The sequence below is a fragment of the Channa argus genome, chromosome 16, assembly GCF_033026475.1.
Source record: "Channa argus isolate prfri chromosome 16, Channa argus male v1.0, whole genome shotgun sequence".
NCBI classification, from domain to species: Eukaryota; Metazoa; Chordata; class Actinopteri; order Anabantiformes; family Channidae; genus Channa; species Channa argus.
In genome coordinates this window covers 6,733,230-6,759,827 of record NC_090212.1, presented here as the reverse complement: position 1 = coordinate 6,759,827, position 26,598 = coordinate 6,733,230, and the positions used below count along the sequence as shown (strand labels likewise).

Sequence of the window (26,598 nt, the reverse complement as noted above, 5' to 3'; positions counted from 1 at the left end):
AGGCTGCCAGGGTGGTGTTGGATTCCTTAGCCACGCTTTATTTACAGTCTGGGTACCACCGTGTTGACAGCCGAGGCATTTTCAAACCTCAGAGAAGTGTGAGTAATTGCCAGTGAGTTTTTCTAATGGCAAAGAACAGGGTAATTATTAAAGGGGGGTTATTGGAAATGCACTATCAATGAACTGCCAGGGTTATGAGATGGAAGCAGTGGCATGTATGGTATTCACTGTATGAGCAAGAGGAACATAATTTGTTGGATCACAACGTCCTACAACTTTTTTACTTTCCCTCTGGTTTGCTTGATAGCTGATGTGATGGAGTCTAAGTTTCTGGGTTTCACTCTTAACACATCCACTTGTTTAAAGATCTCAGTGTCCAGACGTTTGAGCACTGAGTTTCATAATTAGTACAGTAATTAGTAGTATTAATAATAATAATAATAGGAATTGTTTTTCAAGTAATGTGCATAATGTTTAAAGATGTATCTGTAAACACTGAACCCAAAACTGGGGCTGATTCTTCTCAATAGGTCAGGTGGCACATATAAAAGATTTTAACTCCTAAGGTAAAATGTATTAAACAGCAGTTGAGAAGAAAAAAGTCAAACACTTTTTTTTTTAATTAAAATGATTAAAAACTACATTATCTGCAAACTTTACAAGCACTCAATATGGAAGCATTAACAATGTCATTACATACGTACATGATAGTTTTAAATTAACATATTAGTTTCTGGTGTACATGCTTTGAGCATAAGGAGAAACAAAGACAGCGAGATGACTTAACATTTTTGTTATATGAAAATGAAAGGGGATTTCTTTTTAAAAGAAACAAAGGAAATGTAACATTGTGCTTTTTAAATGCAATATACATTAAAAAAACAATTCACTTATTTTGCTTTGTAGTTCTCCATAAGACAAAGTTCATATAACACACACATCTTTCCCACCATTAACATCCTAACTACATTACAGGCAGTTGTGAAGGTTTTGCTTTTAATGTATGTATGTATTTATTTATTTATTTGAAGTAACCACACAAAAAGTACATGTGGCTTCTTTAGCTGCATAATATTTGCCCATAATAAATTAAGGTCTCCTTCTGAATAAAGACTCCAGAGGAGAGGGCAGGGAAAATTGATTTTTCTTTAAAATCAAAGAGAACTAGGAATGAGATATTTTTACTAATTGTTAAATAAAAATAGGAATAATACACAAAGGTCTTTATGTTGAATCATCAGGATAATTTGCATATTTATTTTTTTACCTGAGCTGCTTTGGATCACTATCACTTTGAAATTAAATCTCACTTCTGTACTGACTAAACACCCATCTTACTGAGTCATGAATGCTAATTGACTTCCTTCTTGTGAAAGACTTTGCTAGTAAATGTTAGACACTTGATATCTTTCATGAATGTCTTGGTATGGCTCACACCAAGAGGATCTGTAGGGGCGTATAAATTATTGGCAGGGCCACGGGCCCCTGGAACTAATGATTAATAAATGAAACCGGGAAAAGACAGAATCAGGGCCATACAGGATTCAAAGCACTCGCTGGTGCACAACAATGGAAGGTCTCTTGCATAACTGCCCTTGGTGTTTCTTAGACAATACAACTATGACCCCAGTGCCTTCAGTGCTATCCTTTCATCCTCACAGTCTTCCTCCTCACTCTTCAGGATCACATGTAACTGCAGGGGGAAAGGCCTTTCGCACAGAGGGAATGTACACACACCTGTGAAGTAGGAATGTGTGTCTGATCATAAAATCTCTTGAAATTGGAAATTATTTGGTAAAGAATTTGTTGAAATAACACAAAGTGTGTTCAGCAAACATATTTTTTCACTTAGTTCTGAAAAACTTGCAAACTTTCTGATATTTGTAAATACACCAGCAAAAGGAAGAAACAAAAGTTCAAAAATATAGTGCAAAATGTAAGCAAATGGCTTATTTAACGTAGGAAGGCAATTTGGAAAAAAGTATGGCTCTAGGTACAGCGTCTCACTAACAGAATCTGTTGGGCGTGGTTCATAAGGAATAAAAGTTTTTAGTGCATCAAAGCTACATTGGAAGACAAAATAATTACTTTAAAGGTTTTGTTTTTTTATAATTTAGTAGCAATATATTACACAAATTCCAAATTTATACTCAACAACACAACATGGTATATGTACTGTGTATATATATATATATATATATATATATATATATATATATATATATATATATATATATACTATATATATATTTATAAAAGGAAAGGTAGAGAGAAATGCTAAAGAATTTTGGGTATATGCATACATTTCCTCACAATTTGGCTCAAATAAATATTAAAGTAAACTGTTTCATCCAGTTCAAAAATAGTAGACTAGGACTGTTTTTTTTTTAAATCAGAAAAGGGCTTGAATATGAAATTTGGGGAAAATTAAGGAGCAGACATTTTAGGACTTAAACATTCCTCCAGGAAAAGAAAGAAAAAAGGAAGAAAAAACAAAAATGTACACTCCTCTGCCGTAATCGTTTACATTCCTCAAAATATTAGCCATTTTTCTGCAGAGACTGAATACACTGGAGATTCCACAAAGGAGAAATCCTTTCTCAAATGTGTGACTTCTAACAGATATATATTTCTTTTCTCTCAAATATGTGGTGATTTTTGTAGAAGCTTCCACTGCATAACTTAGCACCAAAGGCTATTTGTCCATTTTGGATAATAAATTAAACAGTAAGGTACTGCATATTTGCTGTGATACTGTTATTACACAGCCATGGATGCTACTGAGGATGTTTTCACAACTGTGACAAGACTTTTGCAATATTTAAATTTTAAAGAAATTAAAGCTTTGGAAGATTGATTGCTACAGCAGTACAGATTTAGGAAATATGTCAAGAATCACTCTACAAGCAACATTCAGGTCTACCTATCTTCACCTACCAGGTGAGTTGGATTTGTCCAAACGGTCCATCTGGTGAATGTCTGCTGTGTTTTCTTTTAATCAGCTGTGGTGGTTGATCATACAACCGCTGTCTTTAGTTGCTTTTCTATTAGTTTTTGATGAGTACCTGTTTGAGTGATCCTGAAACATGATGATGGCTTCTTTGGTTTTACTCTCACTTCTATTTTACAGTCTGAGCTGAACACCATCGCAATGTATATGGCTTTAATAGTCCTTTTAAGAGTACATGTTTTAGCACAGTGCAGGAGTTCACTCAGAATTTACAAAAAACACGGGGTCTTGGGAGAGCTCTAAAACTCAGTCTTTTAAAGCGAGCGCTGGAGAAACAAAAGACAAACATGCAGCATTTCTGTTTTTGTTTTTTTGGTTTTTTTGGTTTTTTTTGTTGTTTTTTTTTTCAGTGTTCAGCTTTTTTTATTCATCAACCTCCTGGCTTTTGCTCACTCACTTTTCCTCCACTCTCTAATTGTCTAGCTGTCTGTCAGTCAATAAGGCCTCCAGACAGACTCATCCAAGCGACCCGAGGCACTCATGGCCGTAGGGGAGTTGCTGTGGCTGCCGTCGGCTTCCACGCCCTCGCTCTGTGTGTTGAGGCCAGGATTCATCAGGCTGTTGGAGCCTCCACTACCCGTAGCACCTGAGCAGGACAGCAGGCGGGTGGGGGAGCGCTCGCCCCCAGTGTTCCCTGGTGCCACCATGGAGAACTGGTAGGATCCAGAACCTGTGCCGTAATACAGGTAGGAGTTGGACTGGAAGTTCTGGGTCTGGTTGTTTGAGTAAGGTGGTGGCAGGTAGGTGTGGTATCTAGAAGAGGCTGACATGCTGAGGCCACTGATGCCGGTGCTGGAGGTGTTGGCTGAGTAAGGGAAGGCCCCAGGGTAGTGCATGCGGGGGTCTGAAAAGCGAGGGTCAGCCAGCGGGGTCAGAGATGGGAAGGTGGTCCTCTGTTGGAAAATATCTGTAGTTCCTGTTGGCACAAATGAAGAAACAAATGGTTGAAAAGACTCAACAAATATTCAGGAATGAATGAAACTTGCTCTCTGGGTTTTGAAACAAGGGTCCGATATCGCATTTTCTATTATTCTAAAAAAATAACATACATCTTAGCAACAGAAAACTATCCCAGACCCTCAATTCTGTGCTCAGAGTTCTTGCAATACGTCTGCTTATGGAAATATTTACTGAAAGTAATGAACTGAGACAGTTTTTTGCTTAATAACAGTCATCGAGCACTGACAGCACATCATCCCACAGCCCTGTGTAGTGGACTGAAGTTATGAAAAGTCCCCTCACCACAGCCCTCCTACCACCCCTTTAAAAGGACAGCAACATATAGAATTCAGTCTTACTCAGAGCGATGAAAAGAGACGTCGTCAATGCTTAGGAGTGCTTTGTATAAACATCGACGGCTCAACGTAAATCATACTTAGATGACAGAAGCAGACAGACAATAAGTACACAGAGAGAGAAATAGAGATGATAAAAGCAAAGAAAGGAAGCTGGAGAATTAGTGTTTTGGTGTGAATATCCTCTAATGTGTATCACAGTCCAGGATCTGTTAGAATTAACTGCTGAGTGTAACCTCACGGGTAACAGCAGAGTTGAATCAAGCTGTTGGAAGTTGAGTTTTACTGCGCACTTTCTAAATTATTCAGCTGAAAAAGGGAAATTGAAATGTTGCTCCAAGGTTTGACCTGGCAGTTTAGCTTCTCTAAGATTTGGGGCCATTACTGTCACTAAGTTAGTTCCTTAAGTCAAACACCATATTGTGCCTCTCACTTAACTAAGGACCATGATTGGCTAATGTTACATCCTGAGCTTCAGATACTGGATGATCAAGGCCCTGCAGTTCCAGGATTTGTGAATGCCACGTGTTGGCAACTATTGTTTGTATTTGTATATTTGTATTTGCACTATGGTAAAGGGACAAATAAGTTTCATTTTCTGCGGTGTAACTTGATACAGATTAATAGCGAATCGCTATCTGTAAACTTCTAGTAAATTACGCTCTGTATTGGTTTATAAGGTCAGTTTGTAGTTTATATGTACTAAAACACAACACTGTAAAAAAGTTGGCCAGTTGGCCAACAAGTTAAGCATGCCTAGTCTTTGCGCTCAAATCAGTCACATATTTGGCAAGAGATGTTAAGGTGGCCAACAGCCAGGCTGAAATATTCTGTAGTTGTAAACGCCCTTAATCTGGTTGTTCGCCATAACTAGGAAACGTTCCTCATACCTGGTGTCAACATGAAGTATGCTCTGTCCACACCTGCTGTCTGTACATACACTCACAAACACACACACGCACCTCCATCCATGGTGTTATTTGTTTGTCCGCATGTGGCTTTCATGGGTCCAACATGCCCACATGACTGCAAGTGTAAAATGTGGATTTGGATGGCAGAGAAAAGAAAGCTTGTATTTGTGAAATAGCAAGCGCTTGCATGCCACAGCCCTGAGGGGGGAGAATGCCAAACTTGCGTGCCACAGTCTTGTTGAAATGTCTTTTCCCTGTGTCTGGAGAACTGAATCCATTTTCAGCTACTAAAAAAAATCTGTTCCTTTGCAATTTCCATGGCCCCTCTTTTTTTCCTGCAGTTGAATTTCCTCTTCTATTTAGGAAGAGGGTGTTTGGTAGTGGGGGAGCTGTTTCTTTTTCCAGAGTCAACCAGGCACTGGAGCTGGGTTCCATATCTGATTTCACGCGAGGAAAATCCAAGCGTTCAGCTGCTGCTCATTCGAATGAAATGGACTTGGCCCACTTACTCTTACTGGTCTCCCAAAAGCCTCTATTTCTCTCTCTCTCTCTCTCTCTCTCTCTCTCTCTCTCTCTCTCTCTTTCTCTCTCTCATTCTATCCCTTCATCTCTCTCCAGTCTGCCCTAAATTTAGGCTTCAGGGTGAAGCAAGGGAGGGAATATGTGGCGTGGAGACCTGATGGCTCTGGCTGCTGCGACCCACCCTGCTCATGATCTGCATTTAATTGGAGTCGATGGAAATGTGTTGGCTAAACTGTGGTGGAGATTGACTCCTGTGTTCTGTCAGGGGAAACTGGACTGGACACTTATCACAACACCTTAATAGGCTTGTGTAGTATCAACGTCTTGGCTGGGAGCCAGGAGGAGCCTGTTACCGACTTAAACTCTTTACAGTATGGTAGCTCCCTCTGGAGGAGAGGGCTAAACAAACTGTCCTGTAATTGAGAAGCAAAGTTATGTAGTCTGCTTTTTCTCCCTCTTAACCATGTTGCATACCTTACTGCATCCCCACCCTCCCCCACCCAGTATAAGTACAGGCTCCACTGTTGTGGCTGTGGTAACGGTGGTGTATTTTTGGCAGAGAGGGTCTTCCTAACTCAGCCTAGTAGTAGCTGCCTGTAACCTCTGAGGCCCAAAACCACACATGATCTCCATTAGGCTCATCTGAAACATGTTGACTAAATTGCAGGGACAGGAGAGGGGATGGACCCCAGAGGGCTCGCTGGCACGGTTTGCCGTCTGTGAAGCGGGTACCTGGGAATCAGTGTTTTTATAGAGAACATAGTGTTCCAGTGCTCTCGGTTTCTCTTTTCTCCTTTAGTGCTGAAGCAAAGTGCCACACACTTATTTAATTCACTGAGGGTTGCATCCTCCTCCTCCTTTCTGCTTAGCTCAAGAAGTCCACTAGTCCACAGTCAAGCGTGTAACCCAGATATGACAGGAGGTTTGCCTCATTTGCTTATGGAAGAAACTGATTTTGGTTGTTAACATAAGGGTAGGTTTGAGGCCGTCACATCTTTGTGTGCAATTGTGCAGAGGGTTATGTGTGTGTATGTGTGTGGTGGCTGGCAATGGAGAGATGCAAATCCATGCGCTCACCTGTGAAATGTTTACTCAGGCTTGATGCAAACTGTGACAGCCAGCACCCAGGGAATGGTGTCTCAGGCAAATCAGTGGAGGCCAGGAAAAAAGAGAGAAATCCTAAGGATGGTGCAGCAAAGATATGTGTACGTGTGTGTAAGATTGTTTCATAATTATCTCCCTGCATCTCCAAAAAATGCTGCTTCTTCTTTCCAAGGTAGAAAGGGTCTTTGACTGGTTTTGGTGGTTTGAACAGTGGATGCCATGAGGAAGGAAATCATCATTGTTGATAACACAGTGACAATGACAAGGCAATACGGTGCCAGCCTAGAGCTGCTGCAGCGCAGCCTAAAAAATAGGAGACCCAAATGAACACAAATGATCTCTAGGTGTTTATTTAAGCACCAAGGCTTTGGAGCCAGAGCATCATATCTAATGCAAATAATAATAACCTCTGTACTGTGGCACCATGGTCAACAGCCCCAAAGCCTCATGCATGTTAGACACTTTATCATGAGACACACAGGGGATTTTGCATGTCCCCAACTTGTGACATGCAATACAAGCAAAGGTAAAGGAAGATTGTGATGACAAAAAACCCTACATTTTCCTAATGCATCAACAAACAAGCTGACACGATAAATATGTTTGTTAAGTAAATCTTTTCTATGAGAGATATGATGCCTCTCTGTAAAGGCTCTGATGTGATTTGCTGACCCTATATCATATATGCTACATTGTGATGGATCAAGCTATATAAATACATCATTCATTCTTCTTTCTTCCATCTCATTCACAATTTATTCAAAGTAAATATTTGACAGATGTCAAACATACACTTTTAACTAACCTTCACTATCAAGTCACATTTTTCACACCACCATGAATGTCTCACTCTGCATTAAATGTTTATCTAGAAAAGGTCTTGGACAAGCAGTAACATATGTTAATATTGGTGATTCCCAGTCTCTCTCAAACAGTCATATTTTTGTTTTTTGCTTCAGGCATTGTATTCTATCTGATCAATTGTAGAAAAGAAAGAGATCAGTGGGCCAAATCTTTCTTCTTTCTTAATGTGTGTGTGTGTCCTCATCAGAGTGTGTGAGTGAATGACTTTGCACGTTTGGTGTGGTGGTTTCTGGGTAGGAGGTGGATAAGAGACTGAGGGGGCTGTTAGATGGCAGCAAAGATCCCAATTAAACAAATGAAAGAAAGGAGAAGTAGGAGAGAAGGAAGAAGAAAACAGGCAGGGTGGTGGCGTCCTAGGAATGTTCCGGGATGTAGTTGGGCCCTACGGCCAAAATGAAATTGACTCCAAAATTGTCACAGCGAGTGTCACACCCTGTGTTGTTCCCGCCTTTCCTGCTTCTCCACGTCACTGTTGTTTGTTTTAATTTGACTGTCAGTGTGACTACTAATTAAAATAAATGAGTTTGGAAATGTTCTAAGGTGTTAAAGCATTACCACAGAAAGGAATGACCTCAATTACCTGCATTGTACGTTTCATGCTTGCTAGCTTACACGGTAATTAAGGCCATTGGTTGCCAGTCACCTCACCCCTTGCGGTCTTTGCTGATCAAGCCTAACATTATGGTTATGTCTTGGCAACTAACAAACACCCTCTGGAACAAATTTCTCATTAACTCACACAGAAGCACGGACACGAGTAACTCAAGTTCACATTAAATATAACGACAAATCACAGAGAGTCAACGTTATTGTGAAGAAAATTACAAAGGAATACAAAGAGTTCTAAAACTATAGTTCGCTATAGTATCATAGTAAACTTATGAAGAAGTGCACTGCAAGGTCTCACCTGGCCATGGTCTGAGGTCTTCCTCCACCTTGCATGTCTTCAGAGCAGGGGTGTCCATTTGCTCCTGCCACAGACCTGTTGTAAGACACAATATGAAGAATAGATGAACACTGGAACACTACATATAAAGAAGTCAATTGGAGTAATTCTGTTTTTGCAGGAAAGAAAATGGTTGGGGGTGTGGAAGTCACTGTGCTATAGAGATTTAAAACAAAACAACAACAAAACTTTATGACAGATTCGTCAAAACTGCCTTGACATCTGGTGATTTGGAGATGTGTCTTCATGTCAGAGGTTGGCCTCTGCTAACTGTGCAGTGAAAACTGGGGAGTGGAGGGGTGGTTTTCTCACCAGAGTGAGACCAGGCTTGGAAAAACATGCTTGATGGGTGCATGGGAGATATTTTTGGGTCTTTCAGGCTAGACACCAGAGCAGCAGCAGAGACCTGTGAAGCACAGGACACTTGCTAGCCTGTCCAGCCAACCTGTCAGGAAGCGAAAAAAAGGGGTCAAGGACCTACTGGCCCAACGCGTGGGACCCTGCTTCACACTCGACAGCCACACCACAGGAGGGCTTACTCAAACAGGAGCTGTTTGCTCTGGGTCTGAGACAGAACATTTGTTACAAGACAACTTGCACAGCGCTCTGTGCACAGGAGGCTAGTCTTCATGCTTACACAGAAACGTATTCCTCAAATGTATGTAAATATTGTCTTCATATGGACAGAAACCTGCATAGTAGAATGTGGTTCTGTGACTCTGCCCTTTGCTGTTGATACCACAAAATAGTAAACCCCTAACCTCCTGTAGTGGCAATTAGGATGGAGAAGGATGCCAAAAGCAGAGAGAAGGGTGGTGCTGGGCTGTTCACCTATAGCCACACTGGGCTCAACCTGTGTAAGATCTATGCTTCCCTTGGAACTCCCTCATCCCAAATCAGCACGCAGTCACCGAGAGGTCCTGCACTATGCCTCACAATGGTAAATTCTTACACATAAATGGCCTTATTCAGAAAGGCTTGCAAGCAGCTGGTGCGATTCGCTCAAGAAAATAAACATTTCCTTCAAATATTTTGATTGGCCAGCAGACAACATCAATAGCAGAGGCACAGATTACCCCTGTTAATAAGAGGACCAGCCCTCTGGGCGGAGCTGAGAACTGGGGAAGGAAGGGGGCTAAAATGGGAAGAAGCAGCCACTGCGTCACTAATAAGTAGCTTTGCGGTAGTGCCAGTGTAGTTTTGGGGATGACACAAATAAACACATGCATTGCTTTTGAAGTGTGTGTCTAGATGAAAGGGGTGGCTGAGAAGATGTTTGAGCCAAAATGGCGTTCAACCTCATGACTCCTGATCCAGCAACGCCTCTGAGACATGTAATGCGCCTGCCGTAATAAAGCGTGTCATTGAGAAACAGTGAATGCTGGCCCTTGTGCTGGCTTCCTGTTTCGCTTAGGCCTTAGGCGTCGCAACAGGGAGAGAATGTAAGCGAGCAAGCAAGAGAAAGATGCCAACGAGGGAAGGAGAGAGAAAGAGAGTGTGTTAGAGAGGGGAGGAACACGGCCTTGGCTCAGCTATGTGGGACATTTGATATGTCTTTTGAGCCCTCACTTATAACGTGAGCAAAAACAAACACATGGGCTGAAAAATCCTATGTTCTCTTTGAGAGCTTGTCGTCCTCCCACCCTTCCTCTCTCCCCAGACTCAATAGAGACTGTTCAAGGCACACATGTAGTTTCTGTAATTGCTGAAATGTAAAACTCAGCCTGACTCTGATGTGAAATTATAACTTACACAAACAGTTGAGTCTGGTTAAAAAACAACTTGCTCTCGCTTCTCTTTTTCTCCTTTCCTTTTTTCATTGAGGAGGTGGCTTCAAAAGATTCTTTTTTGAAGAAGAAGAAGAGAAACATTTTCAGCTTGAATTATTCATCTCAGGGTCAAAAAAAGAGAGTAACCACAAGTGAAGCTCTCAGGCACCATAACAAATAAACTTCGTGGCAGTCATTGACATATTATGTAAATAGTGGAGCGCAGAAGTAAAACAGAGTGTCTAAAAGATTGGTCCAGATTTCTGCTCATTTCAGTTGTATTGGCCTCACAGGGCCAGCTTCCTGCTTGGGTTTGGCAGAAATCAGCAAGAAATTCAACTAGTGTGACGGCTATACTCAAAAGCCCACACCACAGCTACCTGACGGCGCTAATTTCCTGTCTCTCTCTTGTTTCTAATTGGCTGATCATGTCACTCTGAATGTGTGAATTAGGTTGAGCCTCTTTGGCCAGCATGTAGCAGAGAGCTGCCTCGAACCTGGGGGGGCCGGCCAGCTTGTTTATGTGGGGTAAACAGTGTGGTCACTGTGGACGAGGTAGGAGGGGCATGGTGGCATCGAGGTGGTTTACCCTCAAACAGGACTTTCTCAAGTTAAGTCCAGTGCAGAGGCCACAGCCAGCACATACTGAACAAGAGGGCCACAGCACAGCTGCAGCAGATGTATGCCAGTTGTGCAGGAGGAAGTGCCAGCATTTGTGGAAGTGTCATTAATAGAAAAGCTCCTTGTTCCTTTTAGCTAGAACTTGCAGGATAAATGTAAAGTACATTTTAAAAAATGAAGTGTGTAATATATTATTTTCTGCATGATTCTACTGACATTTTAAATGACATCACTACATGGGTCTTATATTTATACAAACAGGAACACACGCACACACACTCACACACACACACACACACACACACACACAGCTTTGGGCCCTCATCAAAGCACTGAGCACTTGACTTGATGGCGGAACGTTATGCTAGTATCTGATATTCATCTTCAGAGAGGAACACACAGGTGTTGGAACAAATAACATGTTAAATGATACCACCTCAAAAGTGCCAGGACTTTCTTACTGGATGATTAAATTGCTGCCGTATTACTTATTCACTACCCCCCCCCCCCCCCCCCCCCCCCCCCGAAAAAAACACATTTAAGTTAAAAGAGCCACTTTCGTCTCGGCTCTCTGTTAGAGGCTGTGCCAGGGGCTTGTTGGGTTTTGTCTGCATTTAAAATGGAACAAGGTAAAACTGGAATCTGGTTTTCACTTTGCACACTTTGAAAATCAAATTTTCCCTTAGCTGTTTGTTTTTCTTAAGACTGGGAAGAACTTTAAATGTACACAGTTGAGCCTGAACATTAAATCCACCTGGTAATTTTAATGTTGTGGTTCACATAGGCACTCCAATGCAGCAAGCTCCGATGCTGTATGTGTTCTGCCACGTGCCGATCATGGCCAGCATTAAAATTTTCCCATGCCGACCCTACCACAATATTAAAACCACTAGGTGTTATTAAGGCTGTGGCTGATTGGTTTGTTATGAATGCAGTGTCACAGTTAGACGTGAGAGGATCAACTACATTCTGTATCAAAGGAAGGAAAAAAAAACTGCCACCCACAGACATATATATAGTATACACATGTACCTCATTTGAGGTTTTGAAAACCAGAATAACAATTTAGTACTTGATTGTCTGAGTGTCAGATTTGCTTGACTGCACTAGTTGAACCACGCATTTTCAACCACACACACACACACACACACACACACACACACATATATACTACCTCCACCCTCCCTGAGAATCATTCCACATGTCTAGCAGGCTTACCTGTGGCCACAAAAGAACAAAAAAGCAGCAAATGCAGCGTCTGCCAGTGTGCAGGAATCTTGTCACTGCATGTACTGTAATGAGCTCTTAATTACCCTGTCTGTCTGGGGCACTAGCGGAGAACTTGCAACACACAGAACTGTGTATGTCTGTGCATGCGTGCGTGCATGTGTGTTTTGTATTTTCAATATGCCTGTGGTGCAATCGTGTGTTTGTGTGTGTGTGTGCGTTTGTGTGTGTGAAAGAGAGAGAGAGAGAGAGAGGTTCAAGAATCCAGGGTAGCAGATGTCTGGAGACGTGTCCTGTTGACAACAAAACTGAGACAGTATTTCATGGCTCAGACAACAAAATGAAGCAAGGAGGCTTTAGGAGGAGATGACACTGTATTTTCTTATTTAGTTGTCTTCAAGGGGAGAATGCAAGGTTCCAGCCCTGGATAATGGAAAACATCTTTTGTAACAGAGAGACGGGAATCCATTTAATTATAACGTGTTGATGGGCAATCTATCACCCCACAGTTCTCAACAAACAGGCCCGGGGATTTAAAGTATCTGCAAAATACAACAGTGTCTGGCAGGGTTGCCAAAAGCAGAGATGTGTGTGCTGTTGATATGTAAACACCTCTCTGTGTCTCTGAATGGGATTTATTACAAGTCTATTTTTGTTTGAGCTTTGCTTGTAAGACTGTGGTGTTGTTGTCTGTGCATGATTCCTACACATACAGGAGCTCTCAGTGTTATGTGTGCCATGACAATGCATCTCCAGTCTGCAGCACAGACACAGAGAATGGGCCTATGCTCTGTTAATTAATTACTTTACCACTCCTGCCCTGCGGTGTGCCGTCATGATGGTAATACTGCAGATTAAGGTGTGTGGTTTTTACAGCCTTTCCCCTCCTCTCTCTCGCACACTCACTCACACACACACACACACACACACACACACACACACACCTACACACACACACACACACACACACACACACACACACACACACACACACACACACACAGTTCTTATAGACGGCCTTCAGTCACTGGCAGCTGTAGCGTCAAGCTCCAGGCCTTTACAGTGTATGACAGATGCAACTGACATTAATGTGTTGTGTCTGCTCACAGTGTATAGACTGAACATGTGTGGTGAAAAAAGCGCAGCGCTTTGAACCTCAAAAAGCCTATGACACTCTAATTCCTGCCCTAATCCCGCGCAAGGCGGATGAGAGCAAAGCAAAGAGCTGCTCTTCATTTGCTGTCTGGACCAAGTCTGTACACTTCTCCCCCCCAAAAAACCCATACACACCCCCTTTTCAAGTCAGTCCTCAGAAACCTAAAGCTCACAGTATAAGCTTAGCTGCAGGGGGCTTTATATTGGCAGGGAGAGCTGCAGAGCTCACTCCAAACTCTAAACCATCCGAAAATTATCATCACAGTGGTTGTATTGTGTGGAAGCTCCACAGTGTTTATTTTCAGCATAACCGGTCGGTGTTGTTTCTAAAATGGCTGACATGTTTTCAGCTCAGTACAGGCTGTGCGAGGGAACAAAATTAATATCAACATGCAGTAAGGACAAGGGAAAGCAGGGTAAAAGACCCTGTGTTCTCCACAGTCAGCTGTTAGATAGGGTCATAATGGTGACTCAGCGCTGGCTAAGCTAAGCACAAGGCCAAACACTGGTGTTTGACTGTGATACACACTGATAGAGTTCCACCCACACACGGCCTAGCACTCGCAAACAAGCCCTCCTGTACACAGCAACATGCTGATACAAAGGTAATGAGATTCATTAGCTTGCATGAGAACTTGACAGTGGGCAGGAGGAGAGAGCATTGTGTGTATGTGTGTGTGTGTGTGTGTGTGTGTGTGTGTTTTGTCTGCATCCACACATGGCATCCTGTTTTTAAAAAAAAAAAAGGCTCTGACAAATGACGACGAGTGAACACTCATCCTTTCTCTAGCCATCACCCCCGCAGCTGTCCAGAGCATACACACACATATGGTTGAAAGAACCCCCTCCTCTCTATCGCACCACCTCAGTCTCAGCCCCCTGCCCCCGCATATTCGACCAGTCTGAGAGTGACGTGATTGCCAAGGTAGCGGGTGGCTGTTAAATTCCTAAGGCTGTAGTGTGCGGCGTGCGGGGGCCAGCTCCAGCACTGAGGCCAACCTTAGTTGGCAGGACCAGCCATGCCACCTGGCCAAAGACTCAACCCAGCATGCTGTGGGGCCCGGACCCACCAACGCAGGGCATCCGGGGACAGAGCTGACATGAGCTTCCCCTCTGACGGCCAACGCATATAAATGCTCCAAGATTAGTCGAAAAGAACTCCAAATCCCCCTTGGAGGAAATAACCATATAGGGCACTTGGCTTGTTTAATGTTGGATGAACAGTATGTACTGCGAGTAACTTATATTACAGATTTATACCCAATCACAATTGATGTGATCTGGACCCTGCAGTGTTGTGGTAATTTTGCTGTTCGGCTGGGGTTCTTTGTAATAGAGGTCCTTACCTGGTGTGGTGCTGAGGTTGCTGTGGTGGCTTTGGCGGATATTATTGTTCACTGGTAGCCGCATTCTCTGGTAGCGCTCGATGTCTGACAGTCTGTCGGAGAACTGCATCTTCTGATTATCTTCCATCTTTACTCTGTGTCCTGAAACAGTGAAATGAGAAGGGTGGGTAAAAGAGAAATCACAGTCTTGCCACCTACACAACCAGAGAAATGGCATAAAATGGGACGTTGTGTAACCACAGTTGCATAAAAATAGTAAAAACAATAACGAGTTCTTTTGGAAAACTTCTTCTCCTTAATTTCTTAATAGAGCCAGACAGTTTGATATTTCCTGAAAAAACAAAACAACCTCTCTTTGCCTGTCTAAACTCTAATTAATGTAAAATTGACTTGGACTGTTAGGACCAACAATACCCTTCATTGTAATACACACAAACACACACAGAATGAAATTATATAAGGGGAGGGAGAGATGCTGTTGCCATGTTTTCAGATTCCAAATACAAAAATATTATTAGAATGTTAGCAGACCTTGAAATACATTGGCTAGACACTAAGTGTTACCCAAGCTGCACCTGCTGCCGTGTCATCTGCAGATAACGATAGCATAAGTGGCTGAAAATAATTGCTTGAAGAATGCTGTTTTCCTGAAGTGAAATGAATGATAAACTGTGCATTCTTTCTGTGAACTGATGAAGTGATCTTTATCTTTTTTATCTTCCTCAAAAATAAGAAACAGTGAGTAGATCAACCCCCAGTAACAACCCCCTCAAAAGTGCACAAACTCACACATACACACACATTCAGGTCTGACTGACACAGCACTTAGTCAGAAGGAAACACCCAGACAAGGCTAACAGACCATATAGTCATCAGTCTTAAACATAACTGAGAGAAAAACTGAAAGAGAGCTTTTGTGTGCGCAGGAGGTGTGGGAATTAATTTTAAGTGAAGCATATCTGCTGCATCTCTTTAATCCAGATCCGGAAAACTAACCGACACACTTAACGCCTGTATCACTTCGATGTCCTGTTTAGGGAGATGGTCAGACAAGAAAACCACTGATCATGCCTTTTATATAGACACTCAAATACACATGGTCACATACACACACACATGCGAACATGCCCAACATGTGAACACACCTTAAATGTCAGACGTGAGTCCGGATGAGGTCTATGCCTCTAATGGGTGGAAGAGATTTTAATGTAACTATCAATGCACCAAAACTGTGTGTGAACCAGCATGTATACATTCTGTGGTTTTCTCCCTGGCATCTCTACAGAGTAGCCTAATGTGAAGTAATGGCTGGATTTGAATATTTTATCACTATATAAAGGGGGCAAGGCAGACGGACCAATATGGATTTTGCCCATCCTTTCTCTCCACTGACCCATGGGCAATATATCTTCCGTCAGAGGCTGACCCATGGGTAAAGTTTCCTCTCGTTTACCGCTCTGTCCATTTGTTTGTGCCCACCACCTCCACTCTGTTTTACGAACTATATAGAAATATCTATCTTTGACAAATATGCATAAAGGTGCACATGCACAGACACAATGTCTGAAGGTAGATGGGCACTGGAATCAAACTGCGTGCTGCTCGAAGTCAAACTGCAGCACAGATTACTTTGGTGCTTTTTAAATTCACGCCCTCTGACAAACAGTTATGTTTCGTTTTTCATATGTGAGACAGATACTCAGTCATGAGTAATCTGTTTCAGCAGAGACAGCAGTTCTTTTTGGTGGGTTAGGGTAAGGGTCCAGCTGTTTGTTTTCATGAGCATTAGGATGTGGGACACCAGAGGTAAGGACGATGAGTGTGTGTGAGTGTGTGAGAGCTCCCACCCACCGGCTGACCAGTTTGGTTCGTGCTGTTACTCAGGAACGTATGCTGGGTGGATAGCCCTTCACACTTTGTAATATCTTTCTTATTCACATTCATTTACACCCAGTCTGCCTTCTCTTTGAACTCTGATGGAAGGAATGAAAACCAGCGTCTGATTCTCTTTCTCGCTCAGTGTCTATCTCACACACAAGCAGGCACACACACACACACACACACACACACACACACACACACACACACACACACACAAGAAGGGGTAATGACACACAGCACCAGGTCTAGGCTCCATCACACACATAGACACTGTGGCTACTGTCTGTTCCAGGCCAGAACAGGGGCGGCCAGTGGGAAGCAGCCCTCCAAATATAGCCCCTTATATGTGTCCTTCTGTAGTTATTAAGAGATTTACACCACCTCAAACGGCTGAGGTCAAGGAAATGATACATCCCACTGCTCTCTGGTTGGAAAAAAAGACAGACAGGCAGGAAAAAAATGATAATTGGTCAGTTTTTCTGTGGCCAGTGGTGGTCTAAGATGAATTGGCTGGCTCTTTAGGGATGAAAGTGATCATTCAGCTGTCCACAAACTCTCACGCACATACACTTGAGCCTAACTGTAGATTCCATGGCCCTGATCCATCTGGCAAGGAGGCGCTGCGTTTGGGGACACACTCTTCAGAGCCTCCAGTAGGGGGTTTAGTGGGCTGTGAAAGGGAGATTTTCGGAGAGAAGCGGGCTTCATTAGAGCAAGGCCTGGAGCTTATTAACCCTTGTCCTACAGTTGCTGTTAACACCACTAATCAACTGGGAGGTGGCTTGAAACTTTCCTTTCCCCTTTTCTGTTTTTCCTTTTGAATGCTTTTTATATAAACCTACCAGGAGAGGAACACACTCACACTTCCTCTCATCTTTTTTAAGACACTTTCTTTGAATTTGTAACTCGAATTTCTTAAAAATTACAATCAGTTTGCATTTTGTTTTGTTTTTTATTCTACGGAAATATTTGATCTCATCTGCTCCTGCCTTTTGGGTCTTCAAACGTTTTTTGATTTCGAAAGAAACAGTTTTTGTACCACATATAGTTTAAATCATGTAATGGCTCTCCTTTAAATTTTACATTTCTATTGCTTTTTAAAAATCCTACTAGTTAGCCAGAACCTGTATCCTCTACTTAAACCTTGTTTTAATGTTCTCTTTAGCCTGTTGACCCAGGCTGTGGCCACGGTTTGCCTGCTCCGACCGCCAACATTTGACTTCTATCTACTAGACAGGGCCAGGGGCCAGAGGGGTGCCAGCACTGCACACCAGCCCCATTTTAGAGGGGATTCTGTGGTTGGATGAATATTTAATGTGTGAGGGTGCACTTAGGAGAGAATGCCCTTGTTTTTCTATCTATGATATCATAACCACAAGATAGAGCTGGGAGATGGGGGCCAATGCACACATGAGGCCTAAACAGCAGTGCTCAATATGCACCCAGAGGCGAAATGGATGCTAAAGGTTGTAGCTTTACTAGCCTCCTCTCAAGCATAGTGGTCACATCATCTGAAAGCATTATGGAAGTCTATGATGAACAAATAAAATGCTTGATATAAAATGTCTGGTATTAACGATGTCCTGAAAGGCAGTGGCTGTGTTTTGAAGAAATGGGTGTGCCGTTCTCAGCACCCACTTTGTTTTGTGTGCATGTGTGTATGTGTGTCTTTTTATTTCCTGATAATGTTTTATCTTTGATGCAGTATAACTTGAGTTGCGGCTTTTCCTCCAAGTGCATGGAGCTTCAAGTTGAAGTTATGTGAAAGGTGTGAAGTTGTTTTTCATAAGATTGCACCCAATGTTCTTAGACCAGTCCACATGGACAGAAAAATGAACCATTCCTACCCTACCTTCCCTCCACAAAGCTCATATCAGTTCAACACAGAGACAGTGTTTGCTCAGTAAGGTGACAGCCAGGCCTTAGGCACTGACACCACAGCTGAACGATCACCCAATATGACTTGTTTCCTTCCTTCATCCCCCACTTTTTCTCTACTTCTTCTCCCTTTCTCTGTCTGAGTTGAAAGAAAGAAACATATGTTCCTGTCCAAAGGGAGACACATTAAACACAAGCTCTCTTTAGTGAAGGGCTGGGTGCTTTTTCAGGGGCAAAGTGAAACTCTATCTAGATGGCAAAGGGCAATACGTGCTTTGGCTGTAGTCCAAGTCTGCACTGAATATATTTGAAGTGTAAATATTTATATTCGTCATATAAATGGACTCGATAGGCCCCCGATAGCAGACTAGAATTGATTTGGAGAGCATGTATTATACTTAACACTGAAAAATATGTCTGAACTGGTAAGTCAGTTAAGTACGTTTAATATAGGATTGCTGCAAAAAATGCCTGGGGAGTGTGAGGAGCATTTCTGAGTCTGGCACGAGGGCTCAAATTGCCAGCTGATTGTGATGTTTTCCTTTAGTTTATAAAATGTTTGTATGAGGTTTTCTTTTGTTGTATTGGTGAGTCATTTCAATATTACCACAACTTAAAATGCATCCAGCTTTACTTTTATATCAGGGAAGCCCAAGTTGTATGTGTTTTGAAAGCTAAGTGTTGAAAAGATCTGAGCACAAAGGTAGCATCCTTATCTCAATTTTGAAACCCCACAGTGCGATGTGGGGCGACAGTTGAACACATGTTGCAGGGAGGCCTACTCGCCTACGAGCAAACTTCCGTTTGCCCTCAACAGACATAGGGTATGTTTCAACATCTGTTGAGCAAAGCCTTGTACACCTGTCTTCCTCTTCCTTCTCTCTAGCGGACCTGAACCCCCTACATTCTCGTTCCCACCCTGCTTCTCTCCGCCACAACCTCTTATACTTCCCTTTTCGTTCTATTACTTGCATCGTCGCACAGCTCATAAAGCACCTCTGCAGCAGTATACTTGATACAGTGTTTCCCTGGGCTACCAATCACACTGTTGGGTATTTACAGTGGGGCGAATCAAAGTTCTTGTTTTGAGGCTGACCCTGAAGGATGTGGGTTTTACCCTTGGCTGGTGATTGTGGCTGTCTCGTCTGGGCCTTAAATGAGTTGATGCTAGCCACATGCAGACATTACACTACTTTGCACTCATTTAAATAACACTCTTGTAACACTTTCAATATGAATGCATTAGGTTTTACAACTGTATTCTAACCAAGGATTGAATGTGCAGCCTGTTAATTTATTTGGCCATTATTTAGGTTTGAGTTAAAATGTTTGGAAAACGTTTGGCTAACGTTTTGGTTTGCAAATATTATAACTATAAACATCAAAAATTTCATGAGGGGGTCATCAAACCTTTTGCCATGCTTTTATCTATAGTTCACCCTGTCAAGCCATTGGTGGGGATCATCTGGTCCCTCAGGCAGATGCATCAGACTCTCTCTGGGGACATCAGCAGTGTGAAAATCCCCCTTGCAGGCCTGAAAACAAGCTGCTCACAGCGGAAGTTGCTACATGAGACTGTTTGAGCAAAAAGCGCAGCCTTCCTTTTCTGATAAGGGGATAAAGCTCTTTGCGTGTGTCTGCTTGTGTGTGTAAGTGTGAACAGAAGCAGTGCCGCACAAGGACAACCCTACACCAAGACAGGTTGAGGCAGGCAAGTAGAGTGAAGGGTTGCCAAAATAAGGCCCAATACATCCGGATTCTCTAAAAGTACAATAAGTCCCATCGCACCTTTAATGTAATTATGGCTCTTTTGTCCCACTGTTCTGTGTTTTGTGGTGTGTGTGTGTTTGTGTGTGTGTGTCTTCTGCTCAGGAGTTGAGTCGTGTTGGGGGGTGATATGAGTGAGATTGTTTTCATGCCTTTTTGGCTGTTTGCCTTCGTAGATTTCCCCGTCCTGATGCTTCTGCTACTGCTTTGGCCTTGATGAGCACACAGGCCTATTTGGCTCCAGTGACAGATCATATTTAAGTGAAAAGCTACTTCAATTGTGATATTTTAGTTCTAATGCTGAATAGGGTTGCTGTTTAGTCTGTGTATGTGTGTGTGAAAGGGGGGGGGGGGGGGGGTGCGCATGTTTACGTGGTAGTCAGTTGGTCTAAGCAGCGAGGTGCAGAGGGAAAGGTGGGGGCCTCGCAAGACTGTGGGAAAGGAAAGCAAGCTGCCGCTGTCACATACATCAATGCAACGCCAGCAGATGTGTCAAACGGCTTCACGTTCACACCTCTGTGCATACTAGCTCACACACAATAATGTGCAACACGCTTGCATTTGCCCCTAAGCGCGCGCGCACACACACACACACACACACATTTCCTCAGAATGACAATTGATATTCCAGGTGGGTCAACATAAATGTGTGAGATGTGAAATGTGTGAATTTTCCACTGCGTATGCATGTGTATATTTCACTTTTAGTTTAAGATGCTGTTTCTGGACTGCTGCAGTCATATTGAGGTTGCAGATTGACCTCTCTTTTTCTGTGATGTTTGCAGCCTATTTTGAAAACCTAAGGTTTCTCTCTATGTTTACACAGAGGATTACAATCTTCTCTGCTCCTGGAAGCAGAAGAAAGATCTTGCTACACCTATTATTTGCTCACTGTTTCTAACCATTGGGACCTAAAATCATAAGTATCCAGACCGCAGGGTAGTGGTACATGCCGTCTTTTCCAGTAACCAGCAGGTGCCTTGTTACCACAAAACATTCCTGCCCCCACTGCCCCAACACATAAAATAGTTTATTGTCATAATTTAGCAGGGGAGAAAATGGTCCTACACTCATGAGCCATTTATTTTTCTAAATGCAGATCAGAACCTTTATTGAATTACAGCTGAAAGGTCGTAATGGCTAACTCCTGTATGGGTCAGTGTAAATAAGGACGAGTGAGCACACACAGAGTGGGCATTTTACTTCCCTTCATGGGTAGGTAAACAGGAAACTGAGTTTAGAGGTGAGTGTGTAGGGAGTAGGCAGAGAGACAGAGAGGGAGTAGTGACATTGGCCAAGCTTCTCACTTGATTCTGAGAAAAATGTCTAATTGCATCATCAGTGTGAATAAAAAGCACTGTCTGAGACCTCTGTAAATAATTTGGTAATTCCTAGCACGTCTTGCTGTTCAATCTGGCGTCAGCAAATATAGGGTGGAAATTTTTGTCTGAGTGGAAAAAGAAAAGGCATTTTATCCTAAGGCTATTGTGTGTGAGCGTAAGTGTGGGTGTATGTGTGTCAGTTGGCCCGAGGTGTCCACGTCGTGAAAATATTAAACCATATTCTCCTGTTTTTAGCAGAAATTTGTATTTGCATTTCAGAAACACGCCAAAGAGCAAACACAAGCAGGAAGGGGAGAAGACATTTGTTTAGAAATGTCTGTTTATATATCAGTTTTTAGATCAATTAGCTAAGTGTTCACACACAAATCTAAATACCAAAGCCTAAAGAGATTACCAACAACTGTGTGATTTGTGTGTGTGTGTGTGTGTGTGTGTGTGTGTGTGCGCGCATGCATAGCCCTCAAAGGGAGTTGGCCTCAAAGCTTCTAGATGTGGTTAAGGTGGCAACAGTGGTCAAAGAGCTTCCATCTCAGTCCTTTATTTATGCTACCATGACAAACTTGATTACATTACACATCCTTTCTGTTTGTCCTCTCATGCTTTAATGACTCTGACAAAAAGTTGTGCATTTATTCATATATAACATCAAAATCATAAAAAAAAAAGTCTCACAAAATAATAACAATTAAGTGTGACTGATTCTCTCTAATACGTAGACATCCCGCATGACTGCTGTCCTTATCCGTCACCCATCATGAGCCTGAGACCTCAGAATGTGATGAATGTGTCGTCTCAACACACAAGTCCCTCTCTGAAATGAATCCAAACCTATTCAATATGCGCTGCTACATTCCAGTGGATTTATCAGTTGGCCAATATTTGCTCTACTTCTAATCGCTGAGGCCAAGTATGACGTGTCTGGATTGACCCCAGGGGGAGGAACACCACAGTTGAGAGCCTCCAGTCACTGCATAGGCCACAGAGTGTCATTTCTCTGAAGAAGATATAAAATATCCTCTTTATCTGTTGCTTTCTGTCTCTGAGTGGTATTGAGGCAGAATCGTGTCTTTGCCAAACCATAAATTAAGTGGTCATGAGTTAGATTGTTGAGGCTAGCCACCATTTGTGTGTGATTATGTGCGTAGGCCACTATGTCTCCAGGTTATACATTTGAGAGTCATGGTGAGCTATTAGAAGTCAGGAAAGCACCCAGCATCAGACATGCCACTATTTTTCTGTCTTTCCCCTCCCCTGGTACTGATACACCTGTAGGCCTTTCTTTCAAAGACACCCATCTCCATTTTCAAACATCAAAGTTGCCTTTGAGAGAGCAATTCGCACCAAGGGTGAGCCTTTCATGTGATTTGTGGAGCATGGGCGTGGCCCGTGGGGCCGACTTAAAGAGATGGACACACCTGGCAGGTGCATGAGCTGAGCACCCGCACACGCAAATACATACACAACAACACACATGCCATCTTTTTGTTTACTTTACAGAGAGACTGCAATATCATAGGAAAAATAACACAGCAAATGTCATTGTTTGTCTATTTGCATACTTTGTACAGTCTCTGTGCCAAATGCAAATAAATCAACCCGCCAACTCCAACATGCACCCCTGCAGCCGGGAGCCCCCCCATGCCTGCCATTCTCCTCATGGACCTGTGTGAACACACCCAGCCAAGTAAATAGAGGCAACAAAACACGACAGCACTTGTGTAATTTTTGTGGATGCAAGGGCTTGTGGGTGGCAGAGTGTGTTAGCTCTGTCTGAATGTATAGAGGGATAGCATGTATGTACCATAATTGTGTTAGCTCTTAAGGCTTATGCAGGTGTAACATTTTTAACTCTTATCAGGCAAATTGCTACTGTGAGGTAATATTGAAATATATAGGCTTCCACATCGCTAACATTCAGTGAAATGTTTACTTTCTGTTTCTGTAACCTTCTTCTGGGGGTAAAGGGGTGTATTATTTAAACAAAATGATAAATAATAGATTGTTATTATTAAAATAATTACTGTTACTTAATACCAGTGCGCCCCCCCACCCCACACACACATACACACACATATGCAAACTTCAAGTGTTGATATTTACAGAGAAGCTAAATCTATTCTCAGATATTCACAAAAAGTGCTATATTTTTTCTAACTAAATTTCTGCATGTCGGTAGATGATATGTTTCCAAATTCTTTTTTGCATTTTTTTAAAGCTTGACTTTCAGAAAATGCCTTATTTACATGCTTTACACTCACTCACCTACTGTACAATCATGCTAATTTTTAAATCATCCGTAAGCTGTAAAAATAAATTCTTAACAGTATTTTAAGAGCTAAAAATATTTTAGACCCTTTTTCTGATGTCTGACTTGCGATGAGTTCATCTTTTTAACTTCTGTGACTGATTCATTTCAGATTGAGAGACAGAAATACAAATGATGACTCCCCCGTGGGTAAGTAGACTGCGGCTGATGTCATATATAAGTGAGAGAGTGAGAAGGGTACTGAAAATATAGTTATGGGATTAATTGGTGAGAATAACTCTGCAGGGTGCACCAAGTGTAGGAGCAGTGTAGCAGAGGCATCTGCTGGCAACAACAAACAGGGAGGGTCTCGACACTTAAGTGATCTGCCTTCCTTTTTGGTGTTTCTAAGTCTGCATGCTCTATCTTGTTGTTGGAAGTGGCGTATTGTTAGAGCTGCTGCTCAGACAGAAGTGAGGGGAGCGTTGCAACAGTTGTTTCCAGTTCGGTCGCGGCAGAAGTTTGATAATAAAATATGAAAGATATATCTTAGTTGAGTAGGGGGGGGGTTATGGTGACAAATGCCGGATGTGTGATGAGGAAATCGGCAGCAATGAAGATAAAAAAACATAGCTAAACAATTTTGAACATTTAGCCTATTTTTTGTTGAGAACCACAATGCTGTCTGTGCTTATGTATTTAGTCATGTGTTGGGGGGCATGTGAAAATACATTAGTGTACACACGCTCACTCATCTGTGTGTCTATTTTACGACTCAAGTGTTTTTCAGTAGGCATGGTGCAGGCAAGCAGCCGCAGGCAAGCAGCCGCTGCCACCGCTGCAGTCCTGTCCATCAGGTTTTCCAGACTGGATCAGTAAACATTAATAAAAACCTCCTCCCCCCTTGGTGCCAACTCCTGCCACTGCTCAGTTGGCAGTCATGGAAATGCAGGTCCTATACAAACAGCCTGTAAAGCCTTGTGCCGGCTGGCCCCCGCAGCCTGCCAACCTGCGGACAGGTGAACACGGCATGGCCAAGTCTGGCTTCAGGCTGTCTGCAAACTGTGAATGATAAAACTGGGTTGTGCTGAAAATTGTGTGGCAATGTTGATGGAAATAGTGTTCAAAGCACCGCTGGAATATATAACTGTCTATGAGGATGTGATTTATAATGAAAAATTGCTGTTACTTTTATGTGTTGGGAGTAGAGCCTCTCTGCTTCGGCTCTAAACGTTGCACAGCTGATATAATGTGGTGCCTTGTGGTTAGAGAAGAATCTGATCATTTTTATGGTTCTAATAATGTCTGAATGGTGGTGTGTGTTCCCGTGCATTGAGTGAGCCAGGACTGATATTATACTCTTAGAATGTGTTTCTTGTTTTTATATGAAAGGTCCTTTATCTCATCTTAAAAGTGATTTTTATTGTTTAGGCTATAAGTCCTTCAGTACACTAAACTGGAATGAAAACTACTCTGAGCCTCAGATGTAATTCACAATAATACAATGAACATAATTATGCTGTGTTTCAAATTGTTTGTTAGTGATCAGCTGTTTGAACTGGTTGCATTATTCAAATTTCCAATAATCTTTAAGCCATAATTTGAGACAGCATTCTTTGTTTACAGGGGGTTAAAATAAAGGGGGTTTTAGTTAGTGCATATTGAAATCTTATACAAATGGGTTATTTTAAATCGGCCTTTGCAGAGGTTTAACTTCTGCCATTCTATAAATTCCCTGTCAGCACCATGTAACAGAGTTTAACAGAGCCTTAAATTCCCCCTGCCCTATATTAAACAGTGTCACTTTATAGCACCCAGCACCAGTGTAAAAGTAGCATGGCCACTCTGACGCGTCAGCTGGAGCTGTGACATACTGAGAGACAGACGGGAGGCAACCTTAATGTACACGGTTATTTCAAGCGGAGACACGCACAGATGCATGCAAATGCATTTATGCACAGGCACATACTTTCATTTTTTCTTTAAACAGAAGACAATCAAATTGGAACCATCGACACAGACACAAACTGTGTTTATTATTGTTTTGTCCCTCCCTCCTTTGCAGTCACTGTTCTCTTTATGCCTCTGCAAATAGCCTGGCAGGGGGTAGCTGGCATACTGCCCCTCTCCCTGTGCCCCACAGCTCCCTGTCTTCCAGCAATATTGCTACCACTGTCTTTCCCTGTTGTAGGCTGTTGTGACGAGGCTAAATTCTCTCTGTCCCTGATTTCCCCTCTCCAACACCAGTTATGCATACGTTCAGTGGCATTCAAAACGATGCACCAATATAAACACCATCTCCTCATAGGTGGATCAAGGAGTCCATTTTTATGTCCCGCCGTTATCTATCAGTTCATAAGTATAGCTTCTGCTCTCAGCAACTGACTCATCTGAGTAATGCTGGTCTCCACCATCTCACACACTGGCAGCATTAAACCACATAAGAATGTAGCTGTGGCTGAATTGGGGTGCTAACAGCTTCAGCACGCTGAGCCTTTCTGCCCGGGCTAACAGTGGCTGGAGACCGCCCTGTGTTAATTCTACGTGCCAGTTATGTGGTGGGGTAGGTATGACCCCTCTGACCAGCACTGGGGAAGGGTAGAGGTGAGGGGTGGGTGATGAAGAGGGTTCCACTGAGCTGAGCCACCTGTGGCTTGGAGACTTATTCAGCTCCTCTTAGTGGTCTCGGGTTATGCCTTAATATGCTTTATAGT

General features: G+C 42.6%; 1 protein-coding gene across 3 annotated transcripts in view; it reads right to left on the bottom strand.

Annotated features, from left to right (window-relative positions):
• Positions 1–587: 587 nt before the first annotated feature.
• runx3 (RUNX family transcription factor 3) overlaps positions 588–26,598 on the bottom strand; it is a 48,218-nt gene continuing 22,207 nt past the window's right edge. For all 3 annotated transcript variants that reach the window (XM_067479403.1, XM_067479405.1, XM_067479404.1), the window contains 3 exons: positions 14,771–14,911; positions 8,614–8,688; positions 588–3,926 (listed from right to left, as the gene is read on the bottom strand). In XM_067479403.1, coding sequence (XP_067335504.1) covers positions 3,445–3,926; positions 8,614–8,688; positions 14,771–14,911 — 698 coding nt within the window. In that variant the 3' untranslated portion in view covers positions 588–3,444. The remainder of the gene's footprint in view (positions 3,927–8,613; positions 8,689–14,770; positions 14,912–26,598) is intronic.